The following is an 18184-nucleotide window of genomic DNA, read 5'->3' as shown; positions in this document are numbered from 1 at the left end:
TTCTTTCTTTCTTTCTTTCTTTCTTTCTTCCTTCTCTCATTCTTTCTCTCTTCCACACTTTCTTTCTCTCTCCCACCCTTCCTTCCTTCCTTCCTTCCCTTCCTTCCTTCCTTTACTCTCCCCCCCCCCCGGAACTCTTCAGGCGGCTTTTAATTTTATTTAAAACCACAACGGTCTGATAAAAATCCATTCAGACGTGAAGTCCCGCAAAAAAAAAAAAAAAGCCCTATTCCATTCCTCCCTTAATTTTGCCCGATAACGCGCAGCTCAGCAGCGCTCCGATCCAAACTCAGTTGCGCGGGATCCTGGGGAGGAGTGGCGTCGATCGAGCATCTCCCCCCCCAAACGCTCCCCGACTGGAACCCCCCCGAAGAAAAAAAAACACGTGCGGTTTTTTTTGGTTTTGCTCCATCAACCGAGACTTTTTACGAATCCTCCCGCCCTCCAAATTCCAGATCCCTCTTTCCTCCCCCCCTCCAAGTTCCTAGGAAAGTCAAGCCTGCGCGAATTAAATTTTAAAAAGGAAAAAATAAAGGAGGGAGGAGAAGAGGAGGAGCCCCCCCCCCCCGCCTGCGCGCCTCTGGCTCTTTTGCGTCTGAATGAGCCGCTAGGGGATGCCAATGGTCCAATGGACAGAACGTTGGGAGTAGTGAGAAAGTTCGAACGCGGGGCGAGCCAGCCAATCGGCGAAGGCTTTCGGCGAGCGGAGGGCGGCGATTGGCTCCGAGAGTATCCATTTGCCTCTCGCTTTCTCAGTCTCCCTTTCTCTCTTCGCCCCCCACCCCCAAGTCGATCGTTTAACAGGAGCGGTTTTCTTCCCTTCAGGGACTTTTAAAAAAGTGGAGCGTCTTTCTTTAACCAGGTTAACGGAGTTGGAAGGGACCTTAGAGGTCATCTAGTCCACCCCCACTTTCCTTCCTTCGTTCCTTCCTTCTTGTTTCTCTGTCTTTCTCTCTTTCTTTTCCTCTTTCTCTCCCTCTACCTCTCCCTTTCTCTTTCTTTCTTTCTCTCCCTCTCTTTCTTTCCTTCCTTCCCCTCTCTCTCTTTCTTTCTCCCTCCCTCCCTTCCCCTTTCTTTCTTTCTTTCTTTCTTTCTTTCTCTCTTTCTTTTCCTCTTTCTCTCCCTCTCCCTTTTTCTTTCTTTCTCTTTCTCTCCCCCCTCTCTTTCTTTCTTTCCTTCCTTCCCTCTTTTCTTTCTTTCTCTCTCTCTCTTCCTCCCTTCCTTCCCCTTTCTTTCTTTCTTTCTCTCTTTCTTTTCCTCTTTCTCTCCCTCTCCCTTTCTCTTTCTTTCTTTCTCTTTCTCTCCCCCCTCTCTTTCTTTCTTTCCTTCCTTCCCTCTTTTCTTTCTTTCTCTCTCTCTCTTCCTCCCTTCCTCCCTCCCTTCCCCTTTCTCTCTTTCTCTCTCTCTCTCTTTCTCTCCCTCTCTTTCCTTCCTTCCTTCCTTCCTTCTTTCTTTCTTTCTCCCTTCCCCTTTCTTTCTCTCTCTCTCTCTTCCCCTCTTTCTCTCCCTCCCTCTCTTTCTCTCCCAACTCCCTAGGAACTCAGGACGGCTGACAACATAAGCAGGGGACCCTTCTCCCACTTGGCCGGCGGGGATAATTTTTACGGGGAATAAACGGGGGGGGGGGGGGGTGGCACCCAAAGGAAAATGCGACTCTCTGCCCGGGCTCTCCCCCACCTCTTTAAAAACATTATCGCGTGGCACCCACGCACGACCGCTGGTTCAAACTCGGCCTTACTCCTTACACCCCCACCCCACTTTGAAGGGTCTCCTCGTTCTAGCAAATCCTTCGGTTTGTGCATTCTGTTTTCTTCTGAAACGTGTAAAATTGTGTGTGTGTGTGTGAGAGAGAGCTCCCGCTCGCGCTTGGGAATAAAGGGGCGTTCCTTTAAAAAAATAAAATTAAATTTAAAAAAAAAACCCGAGGAAAGGCGGATGAAATCTCTCTCTGCCCTCCCTCCTCCCTGTCCCCCCTCCCGGCTTAAATTCGCCTGGCGATGATTAACTCTTTCTCAAGTTGGCCGGGCTGCGCAATCTTTCCGCCCCAGGTAAAGAGTGGGAGGAATAGAGACGCTGTTCCTTTGAGGGGAGGGGGAAGGGGAGGGGAGCAAAGGGAAGGGGGACGGCGGCCCTTCGCTTCCTTTGCCCCCCCTCCCCTCGTTCAAGGACAGGCCCCACCCCGCCGAGCATACGGGAACCTCCTTAAGTTTGCTGTCTCGCCGCGGAGCTGTCTCTTAATGCTTGGAGCCTGCTGGCGCCATCGCGGTTCTTTTCAGAAATAAAGACTCCCCTTTAAAAAAAAAAAGAGAAGGAGAGAAGGAAGGAAGGAAAGGGGAGGGAGAGGAGGAGGAGGGAGTGGAGGAAGTCAATTTCACCCGGCCGCTTTCTCTTCTCCCTGTCCTTCTTTGGAAATCACCCCCTTTTTTTTTCTTTGCAGCGTTTTGGTTTTAAAAGAAACCCTCGCTGTCCTTTCGCGTCTATTATTTTACTTTTTTCTTTTTGGGGTTCGGCTCCCGTTGCATTAAGTAAATAAATTTTTTTTAAAAATGATACCGGCGAGCCGGGAGCTCACCCCGGCCTCCAACTTGTTCTGAGCCAAAACCGCTCTCTTCCGCACGCCTCTTTAAAAAAAAAATTTTTTTTTTGCAAGCTTCTCTCGCTAAAACGCCCGCCAGAAATGCACAGTCGCCCGGCGGAGTAGCTACAACTGCCAATCGCGGCTTCCCTCTACATACACACACCCGAAACGCCCTACTCCGCCGCTCCTCCGGCCCAAAACCGGGGTCGGGAAGAAGCCCCGCGGAAAGAAGGCGGCGGCGGGCCCCGAAAGGCCCTTAAACTCTACCGGCCGGCCGGCCAACGATTCCCCCTCCCTCCCTTCCTTGCCGGCGCGTCTTTGCGCTCGGCTCGCAGGATTTCTCCGGGGGCTCTGACCCCCCTTGCGCCCGCTTTCCCTGCGCCTGGAGAGGTGAGTCCCCCCCGGAGTCTTTTTTTTGGGGGGGGGGGCGCGAAGAGGTGTCCCAGGGCAGCGCAAGTTTGCAAGGATGCGCGATTTGACCGGACTTTTATTTTTTTGTTTCTGTGCGCGCGCAAAAGGGCCGCTTCGGCGTTTCTAACCACTATTTTTTCCCCTTTCTTTCCTTCCTTCCCTCTCTCCCTTCCCTTTTTCGCAGGTGATCCGCGGAAGAGAAGCCGAAAGCGTTCGGATCCGGACCAGGCGAGCGCTGGCAGCTGCGGCGGGGAGAGAAAGTTTTGCCGGTGATTTCCCCCCCTCCCGGCTCTCTCTCTCTCATACACACACTCTCGTCGTTTTCCTTCACCTCCTCCTTCGCTCCGGTTTGGAAAGGGGGGGAATAGAGGCGTTTAATTCGAAGTGACACCCCCCCCCCCGCCGCCCTCGCCACATCTCCGGCGCTGCAAAACTTCTGCCCGCTCCGATTTTTATTTTCATTTTAATTTCCCCGGATCGCCGCTCTTTTAAGACAAAACTTTCAGAAACTTAAAAACTTTCTTCGAAGTGAAAGTTGATTTCTTTCCCACGCCCGGACTCGGTTGCCTTTTCCGACCCCCAATTTCCTTTTTTTTGTGTGTGTGTTTTTTTTGCACGGGGGCGACTACTGTTAAAAGAAGGCGGCGGCGTTTTCTCTCCCCTCCCTCCGGCCATCCCGCGGAGGACAAGCATGGAAGTGACCACCGATCAACCCCGGTGGGTCAGCCACCACCACCCGGCCGTTCTCAACGGGCAGCACCCCGATTCCCACCACCCCGGACTGAGCCACTCATACATGGATCCCACGCAGTATCCCCTGCCCGAGGAAATGGATGTACTCTTTAATATCGACGGGCAGGGCAACCACGTTCCTTCATACTACAGCAACTCGGTGCGGGCTACGGTGCAGCGGTACCCCCCGACCCATCACGGTGAGTGTCTGGGATGGGGGTGGGAGGGGGGCTGGAGGGGGCCCCACAGGAGGTTTCTATGTGGTGGAAGAGACTCGCATTGGGACTCTTCCTATCCTTTTAAAAACTTATCAGGAAAGAATGATTGGCTGCATAGCAAGAGGTATCACAAGCAGGAAGAGGGAGATTGTGATCCCGCTGTAAAGAGCGCTGCTGAGACCCCATTTGGAATACTGTGTTCAGTTCTGGGGGGCCTCAGCTACAAAAAGATATGGATAAAATTGAACCAAAGACGGGCTGCAAAAGTGGTGGTAGGTCTTAAGCATAAAACGTATCAGGAAAGATTTAATGAACTCAATCTGTATAGTCTGGAGGACAGAAGGGAAGGTGGGGACATGATCGAAACATTTAAATATGTTAAAGGGTTAAATAAGGTGCAGGAGGGAAGTGTTTTTCATAGGAAAGTGAACACAAGAACAAGGGGACACAATCTGAGGTTAGTTGGGAGGAAGATCAGAAGCCACGTGAGAAAATATTATTTGACTGAAAGAGCAGTAGATACTTGGAACAAACTTCCAGTAGACGTGGTTGGTCAATCCATCGTCACCGAATTTAAACATGCCTGGGATAAACGAGGGGGGGGGGGGACAGGATCGAAACATTTAAATAGGTTAAAGGGTTCAATAAGGTTCAGGAGGGAAGTGTTTTTAATGGGAAAGTGAACACAAGAACAAGGGGTCACAATCTGAGGTGAGGTGGGGAAAAGATCAGAAGCAATGTGAGAAAATATTATTTGACTGAATGAGTAGTAGATGCTTGCAACAAATTTCCAGCAGACGTGGTTGGTCAATCCACAGTAGCTGAATTTAAACATGCCTGGGATAAACATAGATCCACCCTAAGATAAAATATAGGAAATGGTATAAGGGCAGACTAGATGGACCAGGAGGTCTTTTTTCGGCCGTCAATCTTCTGTGTTTCTATGTTTCCCCGCCCGCCTGAAAACTGCTGCTTTTTGACAGCCAGCAAAACACAAACACACACGCGCGCACGCCAAAAAACATAAACCTCCGGAAACCGAGCGGAGGGTGTGTATGTATGTGTCTGTGTGTTTGTGAGCGAGGTGTGCATTTTCACCCCAACCTTCCGTCTCTTTTTTGCACGGTTTAATTTTCGCCGCTTGCAAGCTTTTTGGCGGCCTGAGCGAAAGCAAAATTCTTGCAAAGGGTGATCTCACCCAGCGATCCTAAGCCGGTCCTGAAGGATGGTGGTTGGTTGATTGGTTGATTTTTTGCTGGGCTACATATCGCAGCTCTAACCCCTCACCCAACGCACCCCATCTTCTCCTCTGGCCCATTTTTACCTGGTCAGTGAAAGATCTCGGAGGTCGATTCGACCTCGGGTTTAAGGGGCTGGGTCGCGGTTCAAACCACTTATTGACTCCAGCTCCGGGGCTGAATCCTAAAAACGGAAGCGAATCGGCACGGGTGGGAGAAAGAAAGAGAGAGAGAAATCCAAATCCAATTAAAATAAATAAATGAAGGAAGGGAGGGAAAAAAAGAGAGGGAAAGAGAGAAAGAAAGGAAGAGTAAGAGAGGGAGGGAGAGAGAGAGAAAGAAAGAGAGAAAGAGGGAGAGAGAAAACCAAAGATAGAAAAAAGTGAGAGTAAGAGAAAGAGGGAAAGAGAAAAAGAGAAAGAAAGAAAAAAAGAAAAAAGAGAGTGAGAGAATGGGGAAAAGAAAAGAGAGAGAGAGAAAGAGAGGGAAACAAGAAAGAGAGAGAGAGAAAGAAAGAAAGAAAGAAAGAAAAAAGAGAGTGAGAGAAAGGGGGAAAAGAAAAAGAGAGAAAGAGAGAGAGAGAGAGAGAAAGAGAGCAAAACAAGAAAGAGAGAGAGAAAGAAAAAAAGAAAGAAAAGAAACCGACTTTAAACTCCCTAAACTTGGCCTGTTGTACAAAAGTAGCCTTCAATTTGATCAGGCTAAGGGCGGGTGGATGGGTCTCTCTCCCTCTCCCCCCTCCCCACTTTCCTCTTTCTCTCTCTTTGGGGAGTCTCCACATGAAGGCCAAATGGATTTACCTTTGTCCCAGGTTTCACTCCGATTTTCCCTGAAGGGTTTCCAGCCACCCCTGTTTCTAGGAATGGAGGAGCACATCTGAATTCGGCCTTATTTGTGTGTTTGTGTGTGTGTTTGAGATAGAAAGCGAATAACTGGGTTTATTTTTAAAAAATCCGTAACCAGGTTTAGCGACAAACAAGAATCTGGAAGGGACTGCCTTCCGAAATCTACATGGGGCGGTTTTAAATAAGGTTAAAAACGGAATTGGGTGGGTTGTTGGGCTTCCCAAGGAAACCAATTCCAGGAAGACTTTAAGTATGGTTGGTTGAGTGCTACATGCTCTGGGGTGGGGGGAAAACTCAGGGATGGCCTTAGGGGGTTTTAACCCAACCTTAGGAAGAAGGTCTGTTAAGTAAATTCCACTCAAATGTCAATAAAGAATATTTCTGCTTTATTCTGTTGATCTCTCTTTCCATCTCTCTCTCTCTTTTCTCTCTCTCTCTCTTCCCCCTCTTTCTCTCCTTCTCTCCCCCTCTCTCTTTCTCTTTTTCTCTCTTTCTCTCTCTCTCTCTCTCTCTTGCCCCCTCTTTCTCTCCTTCTCTCTCTCTCTCCTCTCTTTCTCTCTCTTCCCCCTCTTTCTCTTTCTCTCTATCGGGCTCTCTCTCTTTCTCATTCTCTCTCTCTTGCCCCCTCTTTCTCTCCTTCTCTCTCTCTCTCTCTTATTCTCTCTTTCTCTCTCTCTTCCCCCTTTCTCTCCTTCTCTCTCTCTCTCCTTTCCTTTCTCTCCCTCCCTCCTTCTTTCCCTTCCTCTCTCATTCTCTCCCCATTTCATGTCCTCGATCACAATGCCAACAAAATCTAGAATGTAGCATCTGGGCCCCAGTTTTGAAGTTGGATTGAGGAAAGGGGGGCCGGGGAAGGACCCCCTTTTAGGTTGAGCAGTGGGGAAAAATGCATAAAATGTGATCCCTGCAAACCTCCCAAAAGATCATTTTCGGATAGGTCGGGTGGGGTGTGGATGCATGGAAATATACAAAAAGTCTGCAAGAGAACACCCAAGTTTCGGAAAGCACCGAGGGCTCCTTGTTTCCAACCCTAAGCTTACAAATATTCTCTTTTGTTAGTATGGAATTAAAGTCGTTCAGGGTAACAAAATAATTTACCCTCCTGTAAGAGGGTATTAAAGTTGTTAAGAGGAGCAAACTACCCTCCTGCAAGAGTCCGTGTTTTATTAGCTTGTGAAATTCCGGCTGCATATTTTTTGTTGCCCAAAGCAAAGTTGTCAGGATTTTAACCAAAGTTTCTACCACACTGAGCAGTTTTGGGGGAAATCACACAATGCTCCTTCTTGGGGGGGGGGGGCTTGTAAGGGTTGCACAGGTGTGAATAGGGAGTGTAAAACATTAATTTCAAGAAGGCCTGGAAACCTAAGGGTTCTTGAATTCATAAATATATTTTTTAATGGACTTCCCTTTGCAAAACCCCTACCTTGGCCAACTTGCTCCAAAGTAAAAACTTGCTTTCCTCTCTAGCTGAGTGAAATTCCTAATCCAGGTGGATTTAGCCTAGCAATTCTTTTAAAAACCAGGAGAACTCAAACAATTTCACTCAGGTCTCCGTTTTTTTGAGGGCAGTGGTGGCTTTAAAGTTTGATATCCTCCCCCCCCCAAATCTACTGTCCTTTAAGGTCTAAAAGTTACTTTTACCTCTAGATCTATATATATCTATATTTATATTTATATCCATTCTAGTTTTGAATGCTTGGAAAGCCAAATAGTGTTTTTTAATATACAGTATATATAGAATTGTTTATTGGCCAAGTGTGATTGGACACACAAGGAATTTGTCATATGCACTCAGTGTACATAAAAGAAAATATGCATTTGTCAAGAAGCATGAGGTACAACACTTAATGATTGTCATGGGGTCAAATATGCAAGGAGGAAACAATATTAATAAAAATGTTAAGGATACCAGCAACAAGTTACAGTCATATAGTCATAAGTGGGAGGAGATGGGTGATAGGAATGATTTTAAGGGGGATCTATATATCTATATCTATGTCTATGTCTATATATCTATATATATCTATATATCTATCTCCCTATATATCCCTATATATACTGCTCAAAAAAATAAAGGGAACACTCAAAGAACACATCCTAGATCTGAATGAATGAAATATTCTCATTGAATACTTTGTTCTGTACAAAGTTGAATGTGCACAACAGCAGGTGAAATTGATTGTCAATCAGTGTTGTTTCCTAAATGGACAGTTTGATATCACAGAAGTTTGATTTACTTGAAGTTATATTGTGTTGTTTAAGTGTTCCCTTTATTTTTTTGAGCAGTGTATGTATGTATGTATGTATGTATGTATGTATGTATGTATGTATGTATGTATGTATGTATGTGTCTGTCTGTCTGTCTGTCTGTCTGTCTGTCAATCATCTATCTATCTATCTATCTATCTATCTATCTATCTATCTATCTATCTATCTATCTATCTATCATCTATCTATTTATCTATCGACATGCAAATACGGACCATGAAATGAAGCTGGCTCTTCCTTTCTCCCCCATTCACTTCTTAATTAAGGAATTTTCAAAACGTCTTTCAACTGTACTTCTAAATTTGACATTTTTGGGGTGGGTGGGCAGTGGGGGGAGAGATGAGTAAAAAATAGACTTGATATTCAGAATATAATGTGCTAGTTAATAAAGGTAGAGAGAATGAGGTCTTCCCACCCGACATACACCTACAATCCAGCAATTGAGCAACCAAAATTACCCCCCCCCCCAATTAGGTAATGACCTGGGTCATTATTAGACTTTTCACTGTGTCTTACAAAATGTTATTAGTCCTTCCCACCCTTTCCTTTTAATTGGCAAACCCTTGCTTTGATCTGCCATGAGTAGTTTCCTGGTTTGGGTCTTTTCTTTCTTTTTTCTTAAGTGTGGATTAAATCCACAGGGGGCACAATCTGAGGTTAGTTGGGGGAAAGATCAGAAGCAACATGAGAAAATATTATTTTACTGAAAGAGTAGTAGATGCTTGGAACAAACTTCCAGCAGACGTGGTCGGTAAATCCACAGTAACTGAATTTAAACATGCCTGGGATAAACATATATCCACCCTAAGATAAAATACAAGAAATAGTATAAGGACAGACTAGATGGACCGTGAGGTCTTTTTCTGCCGTCAATCTTCTACGTGTCTATGTTTCTAAATAGATGGCGTGTCCCAAATGCTGCTCACAGGGCATGCTAGCTACATCCTTACAAAAGGTCCAATAATTTTATTTTTTTAAAAATAAGTTGGTCTTTTAAGTTCCCCAAGCAGAAAAAATCAACTCTGAGGCTTTTTTTCCTTAGTGCCCAACAGAATAACGAGAATTGGAAGGATGAGCGCCCACAATTTCTGGAGGCAAGTCGTTCCATGGGTTAATTGCTCTCATGATCAGGAAATTTCTCCCGAGTTCTAGGTTGCTTTTGATTAGTTTCCACCCTTCACTTTTTGTGCTGCCTTCGGGTGCTTTGGAGAATAGCTTGACTCCCTCTTCTTTGTGGCAGCCCTTCAAATACTGGAAGACTGCTCTCACGTCTCCCCCAATCCTTCTTTACATTAAACTAGACATACCCAGTTCCTGCAAACTGGGTATGTCAAGTTAGCTAGCTAAACCGCCTTCAGTCTCCTAATCATCATCAGTTTGATCCCTGTTTGAAAGTGGATTCCCAATGCAAGGGGGAAAAAATGAGATTCACGTTCGATTTCAGTAGGGTTGACAAATCTAAAGGAATTTGTTTTGGATTGTGAGTTGTTTATCAGGAAGCCCCAATAATAATAATAATAATAATAATAATAATAATAATAATAATAATAATAATAATAATAATTTATTAGATTTGTATGCCATACCTCTCCGAAGACTCGGGGCGGCTCACAACAATAATCAAAGACAATATAACATTGCAACAAATCTATAATAATAATAATAAATAAATAATAATAAAAGACCTAAATGGCAAGCAATCTTTTTTCTCTGTTGCCCTTGACGGAAGGATTTTACTCCACCAGAGCAGATAAGAAGGAAAGTAATTCCCTAAATCAATAATCTTAGAAGCCGTGCTTAAAAAAAAAAAAGGTTAGCCAAACAATCCAGCCATTAATTAAAAAAAAAAAGAGGCTTGTCTTTCTACTCCCTGTAGGCATTTCTTAGAGGAATAATGAATTCTTATTAATTGCATTGATGGGTGTTCGATTCCAGCCCTATTCTTCCAGGGCGTTTTATTTTAAACTTGCAAAAAAAAAAAGGCCTTAGAATTTAAATATATTTAAATGGACTGGGAGGGGGAGGCGGTTTGCATACCAGGATTATGTTGAGGGGGCAGGGAAAAGAAGAGAGAAGGGGTTTTCCTAACCCAGAGGCTCGGCTGGATGAGGTTGACTAGGAAAATCCCGGAGGCCTCTTAAATATTGCAGCCAGATTTTGCAAGGAATTTTGAATACGGGTGAGAATTCGAAGGGTTTAATCCTGAATAAATGCATACCTTCAGTCTGCATGGAGAGGTTGGTCTCCTTTTAGGAAACACACAAACACACACACACAAACAAACACATTTAGCCCTCAGGTTTTGAAAGAAATGGTTTGCCTTTTTTATTTTTTTGCAAAATTCTGATAATGTCTGATAATTTCATCTCCATCCAGTTATGAAAAGTTTGAACATAGAAATGTAGAAGATTGACGGCAGGAAAAGACCTCTTGGTCCCTTATACTATTTCCTGTATTTTATCTTAGGGTGGATCTATGTTTATACCAGGCAGGTTAAAATTCAGTGACTGTAGATTTACCAACCACGTCTGCTGGAAGTTTGTTCCAAGCATTTAACTACTCTTTCAGTCAAATAATATTTTCTCACGTTGCTTCTAACCTCAGATTGTGTCCCCTTGTTCTTGGGTTCACTTGCCTATTAAAAACACTTCCCTCCTGAACCTTATTTAATCCTTCAACATATTTAAATGTTTTGATCATGTCCCCCCTTTCCCTTCCGTCCTCCAGACTAGACAGATGGAGTTCATGAAGTCTTTCCTGATAGGTTTTATGCTTAAGACCTTCCACCATTCTTGTAGCCCGTCTTTGGACCTGTTCAATTTGATCCATCTCTTTTTGTAGGTGAGGTCTCCAGATCTGAACACAGTATTCCAAATGGGGTCTCACCAGTGCTCTTAATGGGTCTTCTGACTTCTGGGCAGACATGCATACAATTGTCTTCAGGCAGGTGATTGTTTTGTAAAAAGTGGCCTTGAAAAAAATGCCTTTTTCCCTCCCCATCGGATACATTGCAAAATATCAATTTGATGTTATAATTTATTGCATTCAATGGCCACCCCATGTCGCCTCTCTGAACATGATATTCAATGCTGCATTCACCACCTGATTCATGGACTAACCCGCTCCCTGCTTTCGTGCAATACATCAATAACCCATGAACTGCGCCGGTTCAGTTGTTGGACTGTATTGTACGAAGGCAGCTCCAGTGGCTGAGAATAGGAATTGGGCTAGTTTTATCTGGAGGCCGCTGTCGAGACCCCTAAGGCCAAAAATGCCTTTGAGTTCAACCCCCTTGGCAGTAGGTTAAAACCAACGTAGCTGGTTTTGCTGCATTTTAGACCCAGGAGTCGCATTTTACCCAGGTCAGGTTGCATTGGGAAAGAATTTACGGTTGCTTTCCGTACTATTACTAGATTTTTCTCGTCATTCCTATCACCCATCTCCTCCCACTTAGGACTGTATGATTGTAACTTGTTGCTTGTATCCTTAAGATTTTTATTAATATTGTTTCTTCATTGCTTATTTGACCCCTATGACAATCATTAAGTGTTGTATCTCATGATTATTTACAAATGTATCTTTTCTTTGATGTACACTGACAGCATATGCACCAAAGACAAATTCCTTGTGTGTTTAATCACATTTGGTCAATAAAATACATTCTATTCTATTCTAAAACCAGAATTGAGTCAAGAATTGAAAAATCATTTCCCCTTTCTTTTCAAGGTCTGAAGCCCAATGCTTTAAAATTTGAATGGTCCTTTCTTGGGGGTTTCCTGGATTTTTCACCCAGAACAGCAAGGGTTTTCGGATAACAAGTTGATAGAAACATATAAACATAGAAGATTGACGGCAGAAAAAGACCTCATAGTCCATCTAGTTGCCCTTATACTATTTCCTGTATTTTATCTTAGGATGGATCTATGTTTATCCTAGGCATGTTTACATTCAGTGACTGTGGATTTACCAACCACGTCTGCTGGAAGTTTGTTCCAAGCACCTACTACTTTTTCAGTAAAGTAATATTTTTTCTCTGATCTTCCCCCCAATAACCTCAGATTGTGTCCCCTTGTTCTTGTGTTCACTTTCCTATTAAAAACACTTCCCCCCTGAACCTTATTTAACCCTTTAACATATTTAAATGTTTCAATCATGCCCCCCTCCCCTTTCTGTCCTCCAGACTATATAGATTGAGTTCATTACGTCTATCCTAAGTTGATTTTGTGGGTGCATCACCACCCTAAAACTGTGAATTCCCATGAGATTATACAAATTTTCTATTTATTCTGTTTCTGTCTATGTCGGTCTGTCACTCTGTCTGTCCAGAGATTGTTTCCTAAAGAATAAAGCATGCTACCTTGATGCCCTGATAGTTCTACCGGCCGATCTGCCAAGTAGATAAGGAGTCAAGAGGCGCCCTCAGTCCTGCTAGTTGAGGACTGACTTTTAAATTTAGCCCTTTGCCCTGAGGAGAAAGCAGGATGGGCCCCAAATTAAGAGTTGGACAAATATTTTTCTCTGTAAAACTCACAGCCCTGGGGGCTTGATCCATTGAAGTGTTGATGAAGAGACCCAGGAATTGATGAGAGCAGGGCTTAAGCTAAGGAGAATGAGAACTGAAATGGAAACATGCAACCAACCAACGATTGTTTTAACCTGTTTCTTACAAACCTTTGGATTTCGTCTTAATGTACTAAAATTGTCACTTTTCCCCCCTTTCAAAAAGTTTCTTGAAACTTGGTTGGGCAGATCAGTTTCTCTAACCCCCAATAGGATGGACAACTGGTCACCCAAGATGTTGGTGGGCTTGTTCTTCTCACTTTTTAAAAAAATTGGCAGTTCTCAGCAGTTGAAGCTTTTTCCTAGCAGGGTAGTAGGTGTTAAGGTCACTTGCTCACACCCACAAGAACCTAGTCCATTAAGTGGTATAGTTACAGCACCTAGTAGAGACATTGGACAGGGCTGGCTAGAGGCATCATCTAAAGTGGATGGTTTTCTCCACTATCTTCATCAAAACGTCTAGCAAATAGTAATAGTAATAGTAATAGTAATAATAATAATAGTAATAGTAATAGTAATAATAATAATAATAATAATAATAAACAAATTGATATGATGGATTTTGTATCACGATATCAAAAGTCGAACACTTCCCAAGCATCTAGGACTGTATGATGTATTTTTTCAGCATTTAAATCCAGCATGTCAATTTCATTTGCTGTGTATTACTATTTTTTGTGATTAATAATTATAATAATAACAATAATAATAATAATAATAATATTAAAAATAATAATAAAAATACACAGCAAATGAGATTGATATGCTGGATTTTGTATCACAATATGACAAGTCGAACACTTCCCAAGCCTCTAGGACTGTGTGATGTACGAAAATACATCACACAGTCCTAGGCGCTTGGGAAGTGTTCGACTTGTGATATTGTGTTACAAAATCCAATGTATCAATCTCGTTTGCTGTATATTACTGTTTTTTGTGAAAATAATAATAATGATGATGATGATGACAATGATGATACCCTCAACTTCTTTGAAAAATAGTGGAACTTGCTTTGAAAAAAATTAGGTTTCTCTAAAGGACTGTGGTGGAAATCTACAATATTTAGAATTCTTTAGGTGTAGAATTCTTTATTGGCCAAGTGTGATTGGACACACAAGGAATTTTTCTTTGGTGCAGATGCTCTCAGTGTACATAAAAAGTACATTCATCAAGAATCATAAGATTTTAGGGAAGAACTGGTTATCCCTGGTTAAGAATGTAATTCAAAGCAAAAAAGCACCACCTTGAAAATGCGGTGGCAATTTCTGGGTAAAAGTATTATTTTGTGGGAAGTGGAAAGGATATTGACTAAATGGTTAATTCCACAGAATTAAACGATTCTCAATAGATACTGAAAACCATAGTAGTAAACAGATTAGGTCCTTATTCAGCTCTAGCTTCCAGAGTATATTAAATACATCTTATTTCCCGTATTTATTTCATTAATTTCTTTTTGTCAAGTATGTAGTGATAGTATACAAAGATATAACAATGTTTATATACGTGATACTAGTAAGAGAGAAACATTAGGGAGGCACGCTGGTGCATTTATGCACGCCCCTTACTGACCTCTTAGGAATCGGGTAAGATCTTCTTTACTTAAAACATTTATATAGTCACCCATTTTTTTAAAAAAAACAAAATTAACCAAGTTCTAGGTATCTAATGGCCAACTCTTCATACGTACAACCTCTCAACATTTAGACTAGCTTTCCAAGAAATTTGGAGCCCTGATTTGGCTCATTTATTCCCATCAAACATAACTGCAATTTATGGATTGAAAGAATGAATACTGTATAGAAAAATGTATCCGAGGGCTGAACTGGATCCTGTATAATTTTTTACCAAGAAATAGGTTCCCAAGTCATTTATTTGAATTTTCACAACCACCCCTTAGATAGCTTAACTGATGATACTTCTGCTAGAATGAAAGCCTTTTCTTCCCAGCTAAATCATTTTTCAGAAGTTTGGTTGCTTTCACAAATAGCTCCTTAACCCTGAAATATATTTATCATATAAGACATCATTCTTTCCTTTCTGTGTTGGCTTTGACAGAAAGCCATTCCAAGCAAAGAAATTGAGAAGTGAAGGGTTTTCTTTTTCCCCAAGCGGGGAGAGAAAAACAAAGTTATAAAACCATTTTTTCTTTGCAGAAAAAGAAAATAATATGGTTATGATTCATATATGCAAAGGGCTTAATTTGATTCTTAAAGCTTTTCTCAAAACCACAACTAATATTTGAAGCTGCTAAATTGTGGCTAGCTTTATTGGAAGTATCAGAAAATAGCAATTTGATGGGTCTCTTGTTTTTATTTTCTGGTCTGTTTCTTGTTTTACTGTTTAAAATATTTTCTAGCATCTTTTATCAAGCTAGTTTGCTTTGTGTTTTGTTAATCTACGCTAAGAGTGAGATTATTTAGCCCCAATTCTACAGATACATGGAACTACCTGATAGCATTTAGACTTAGTGCTTTACAGCCTTCTCTAAGTGGTTTTACAGAGAGTAAGCCTATTGCCCCCAACAATCTGGGTCCTCATTTAACCCACCTTGGAAGGATGGAAGGCTTAGAGTCAACCTTACAATACCCATCTTCCTCAGATGATAGGAACAGGGTGACAAAATGTAGATTATCCCTCCAAAGATATGGAGGACATATTGCCAGACCCATCCTAGACTACTGCTCATCTGTCTGGAACCCATACCACATTTCAGACATCAACACCCTTGAAAATGTCCAAAGATATTTCACCAGAAGAGCCCTTCACTCCTCCACTCGAAACAGAATACCCTACGAAAATAGACTAACAATCCTGGGCCTAGATAGCCTAGAACTACGGCGCCTAAAACACGATTTGAGTATTGCCCACAAGATCATATGCTGCAATGTCCTACCGCTCAATGACTACTTCAGCTTCAACCGCAATAACACAAGAGCACGCAACAGATTGAAACTTAATACGAACCGCTCCAAACTTGACTGTAAAAAATATTATTTCAACAATTGAGTTATCGAAGCGTGGAACTCATTACCGGACTCAATTGTGTCAACCCCTAACCCCCAACACTTCTCCCTTAGACTCTCCACGATTGACCTCTCCAGGTTCCTAAGAGGCCAGTAAGGGGTGTACATAAGTGCACTGGTGTGCCTTTCGTCCCCTGTCCAATTGTCTTTCCTTTCTTTCACCTATCTTATATATTCTCTTCCTTTCATATATCCTCTCCTCTAAATTCACTTTCTTTTATATCATCACATGTCTATTTTCTTCCTATGTATTTGTGTATTGGACAAATGAATAAATAAATAAATAAATTATGGGGGGATTATGAGGATGGAAAAATTCAGGAAAGCTTTTAAGATATTGCTCAAATGATACAGCTGACTTTCTTGGCCTGGTCACCATCTTATAGTGTAAGGCAGAGGTCTTCATACTTGGCAACTTTAAGACTTGTGGACTTCAACTCCCAGAATTCTCTAGCCAACTATGCCACAAATCTTAAAGTTGCCAAGTTTGGAGGACCACTGTTGAGGTATTTGAGCATCTTCTTCATTGTATGACCATGACACTTCTTTGATGTCCCCTAACATAGAGAGCCTTCCCCATTAAGCTTGTAGCCCAGAAATGGCGGTCAATGAATTTAGCAGAATGACTTGTCATCATAGGGCCCACTGAGGGGGCGGTGTGGCCAATTGTCACAATGCTATGGTCAGAAACGACTTCTTGGTGGCTTTGTATGTGCCAAAATCATATGCTCAGGAGGATTGTACAGAGATAAAACCAGCAGCCTCTTTGGTGTTCTCTGAGCTTGACTTCTTTCCTGGAGACATTTCAGGACCCAACTAGATAACATTATCAGTACTTGAAGGAAATGTGGTTTGCTCTCTGTTGAGATAAAGGTGAGGTTGCCCTGCCAGTGCCAGGAAGGTCGTAAAGTGGGTCAAGTCTCACTTAGCAGCCATCTGGCTTAATTGATGGCAATTTGGGGCTCCGTTGTCGGTTGTAAGTCAAGGACATACCCATATCGGGTGGCCCTTTTTGGGATGTCCTACGTGCTGGCTACTTCCCCATATCTCATGGAGAATCCCGCTTAACAGAGGCCTCTTTTGTCATCTTCTGTTCCGGCAGGTAGCCAGGTGTGTCGCCCACCTTTGCTGCACAGCTCCCTCCCTTGGCTGGATGGGAGCAAAGCTTTGGGAAGCCACCACGGAGCTACCCCATGGAATCTGAGTCCTTTCTCCAAAGCTCCCATCCACCACAGCTCGCCGGGACCCCTTTCGGTCTACCCTCCAGCTTCTACCTCTACGCTGTCGGCGGGCCACTCCAGCCCACACCTCTTCACGTTCCCACCGACCCCTCCTAAAGATGTCTCTCCGGATCCTTCCATTTCCACTCCGGGTTCCACGGTGTCTAGTCGCCAAGAAGAGAAGGAATGCATTAAATATCAGGTGTCTCTGGCCGAAACGATGAAGCTGGAATCGTCTCATTCCCGGAGCAACATGGCGTCCTTAGGGGCGTCTTCTTCCGGCCATCATCCGATCGCCACGTATCCTTCCTACGTTCCTGAATATGGCTCTGGACTTTTCCCTCCGAGCAGTCTCCTTGGGGGATCCCCAACCGGATTTGGGTGCAAATCCAGGCCTAAGGCTCGTTCCAGCACAGGTAGGGTCCTTAAATGATTCTTTTCTGCTTTGGAGGAGTTGGTTGGTTGGGTGGATGAATGGGGAACATTGATGGGCTCCTATGGGTTTGGTCAGGTACATAGAACTGGTAGGAAAATGTTGTTCAGGTACACAGAACCGGTAGAAATTTTTAATTTTTTTTCTTTTTTCCCCCTTCTGGGCTCTGGGTATGTTTTTCCTGTTGCAGTAAATGAGGTTGAATGTTTTTAATTTTAGAATTATACCAGAGTTGTATTAATTTGATTTTAAGATCCTGATATCGGGTAAGGTTTTCTTGTTGTTTTTCATCAATTCGACTGTCACTTGGTATGGCAACATCAATAATCGACACTTTTTTTTCTTTTCCACAATTGTGAGGTCTGGTGTATTGTGTTTCAGAACCTTGTCATAATAATAATAATAATAATAATAATAATAATAATAATAATAATAATGATGTTTGTTTGTTTGTTTGTTTGTTTGTTTGTTTGTTTGTTTGTTTATTTATTTATTTATTTATTTATTTATTTATTTATTTATTTATTTATTTATTTATTTATTTATTTATTTATTTATTTATTTAGTTATTTATTTATTTATTTATTTATTTATTTATTTATTTATTTATTTATTTATTTATTTATTTATTTATTGGATTTGTATGCCGCCCCTCTCC

General features: G+C 42.5%; 1 protein-coding gene across 3 annotated transcripts in view; it reads left to right on the top strand.

Annotated features, from left to right (window-relative positions):
- The first annotated feature begins 2028 nt into the window (after positions 1-2028).
- Positions 2029-18184, top strand: part of GATA3 (GATA binding protein 3) — a 77456-nt gene continuing 61300 nt past the window's right edge. The window contains exons 1-3 of one of the 3 annotated variants that reach the window (XM_070754423.1): positions 2029-2048; positions 3174-3921; positions 16976-17509. In XM_070754423.1, coding sequence (XP_070610524.1) covers positions 3681-3921; positions 16976-17509 — 775 coding nt within the window. In that variant the 5' untranslated portion in view covers positions 2029-2048; positions 3174-3680. Of the gene's footprint in view, positions 2049-2306; positions 2969-3173; positions 3922-16975; positions 17510-18184 lie in introns of those variants that run through there. The other 2 variants (XM_070754424.1, XM_070754422.1) reach the window with 2 other exon arrangements.

This window comes from Erythrolamprus reginae, chromosome 6, assembly GCF_031021105.1.
Source record: "Erythrolamprus reginae isolate rEryReg1 chromosome 6, rEryReg1.hap1, whole genome shotgun sequence".
NCBI lineage: Eukaryota > Metazoa > Chordata > Lepidosauria > Squamata > Dipsadidae > Erythrolamprus > Erythrolamprus reginae.
This window is presented reverse-complemented; position numbering and strand designations above follow the sequence as displayed.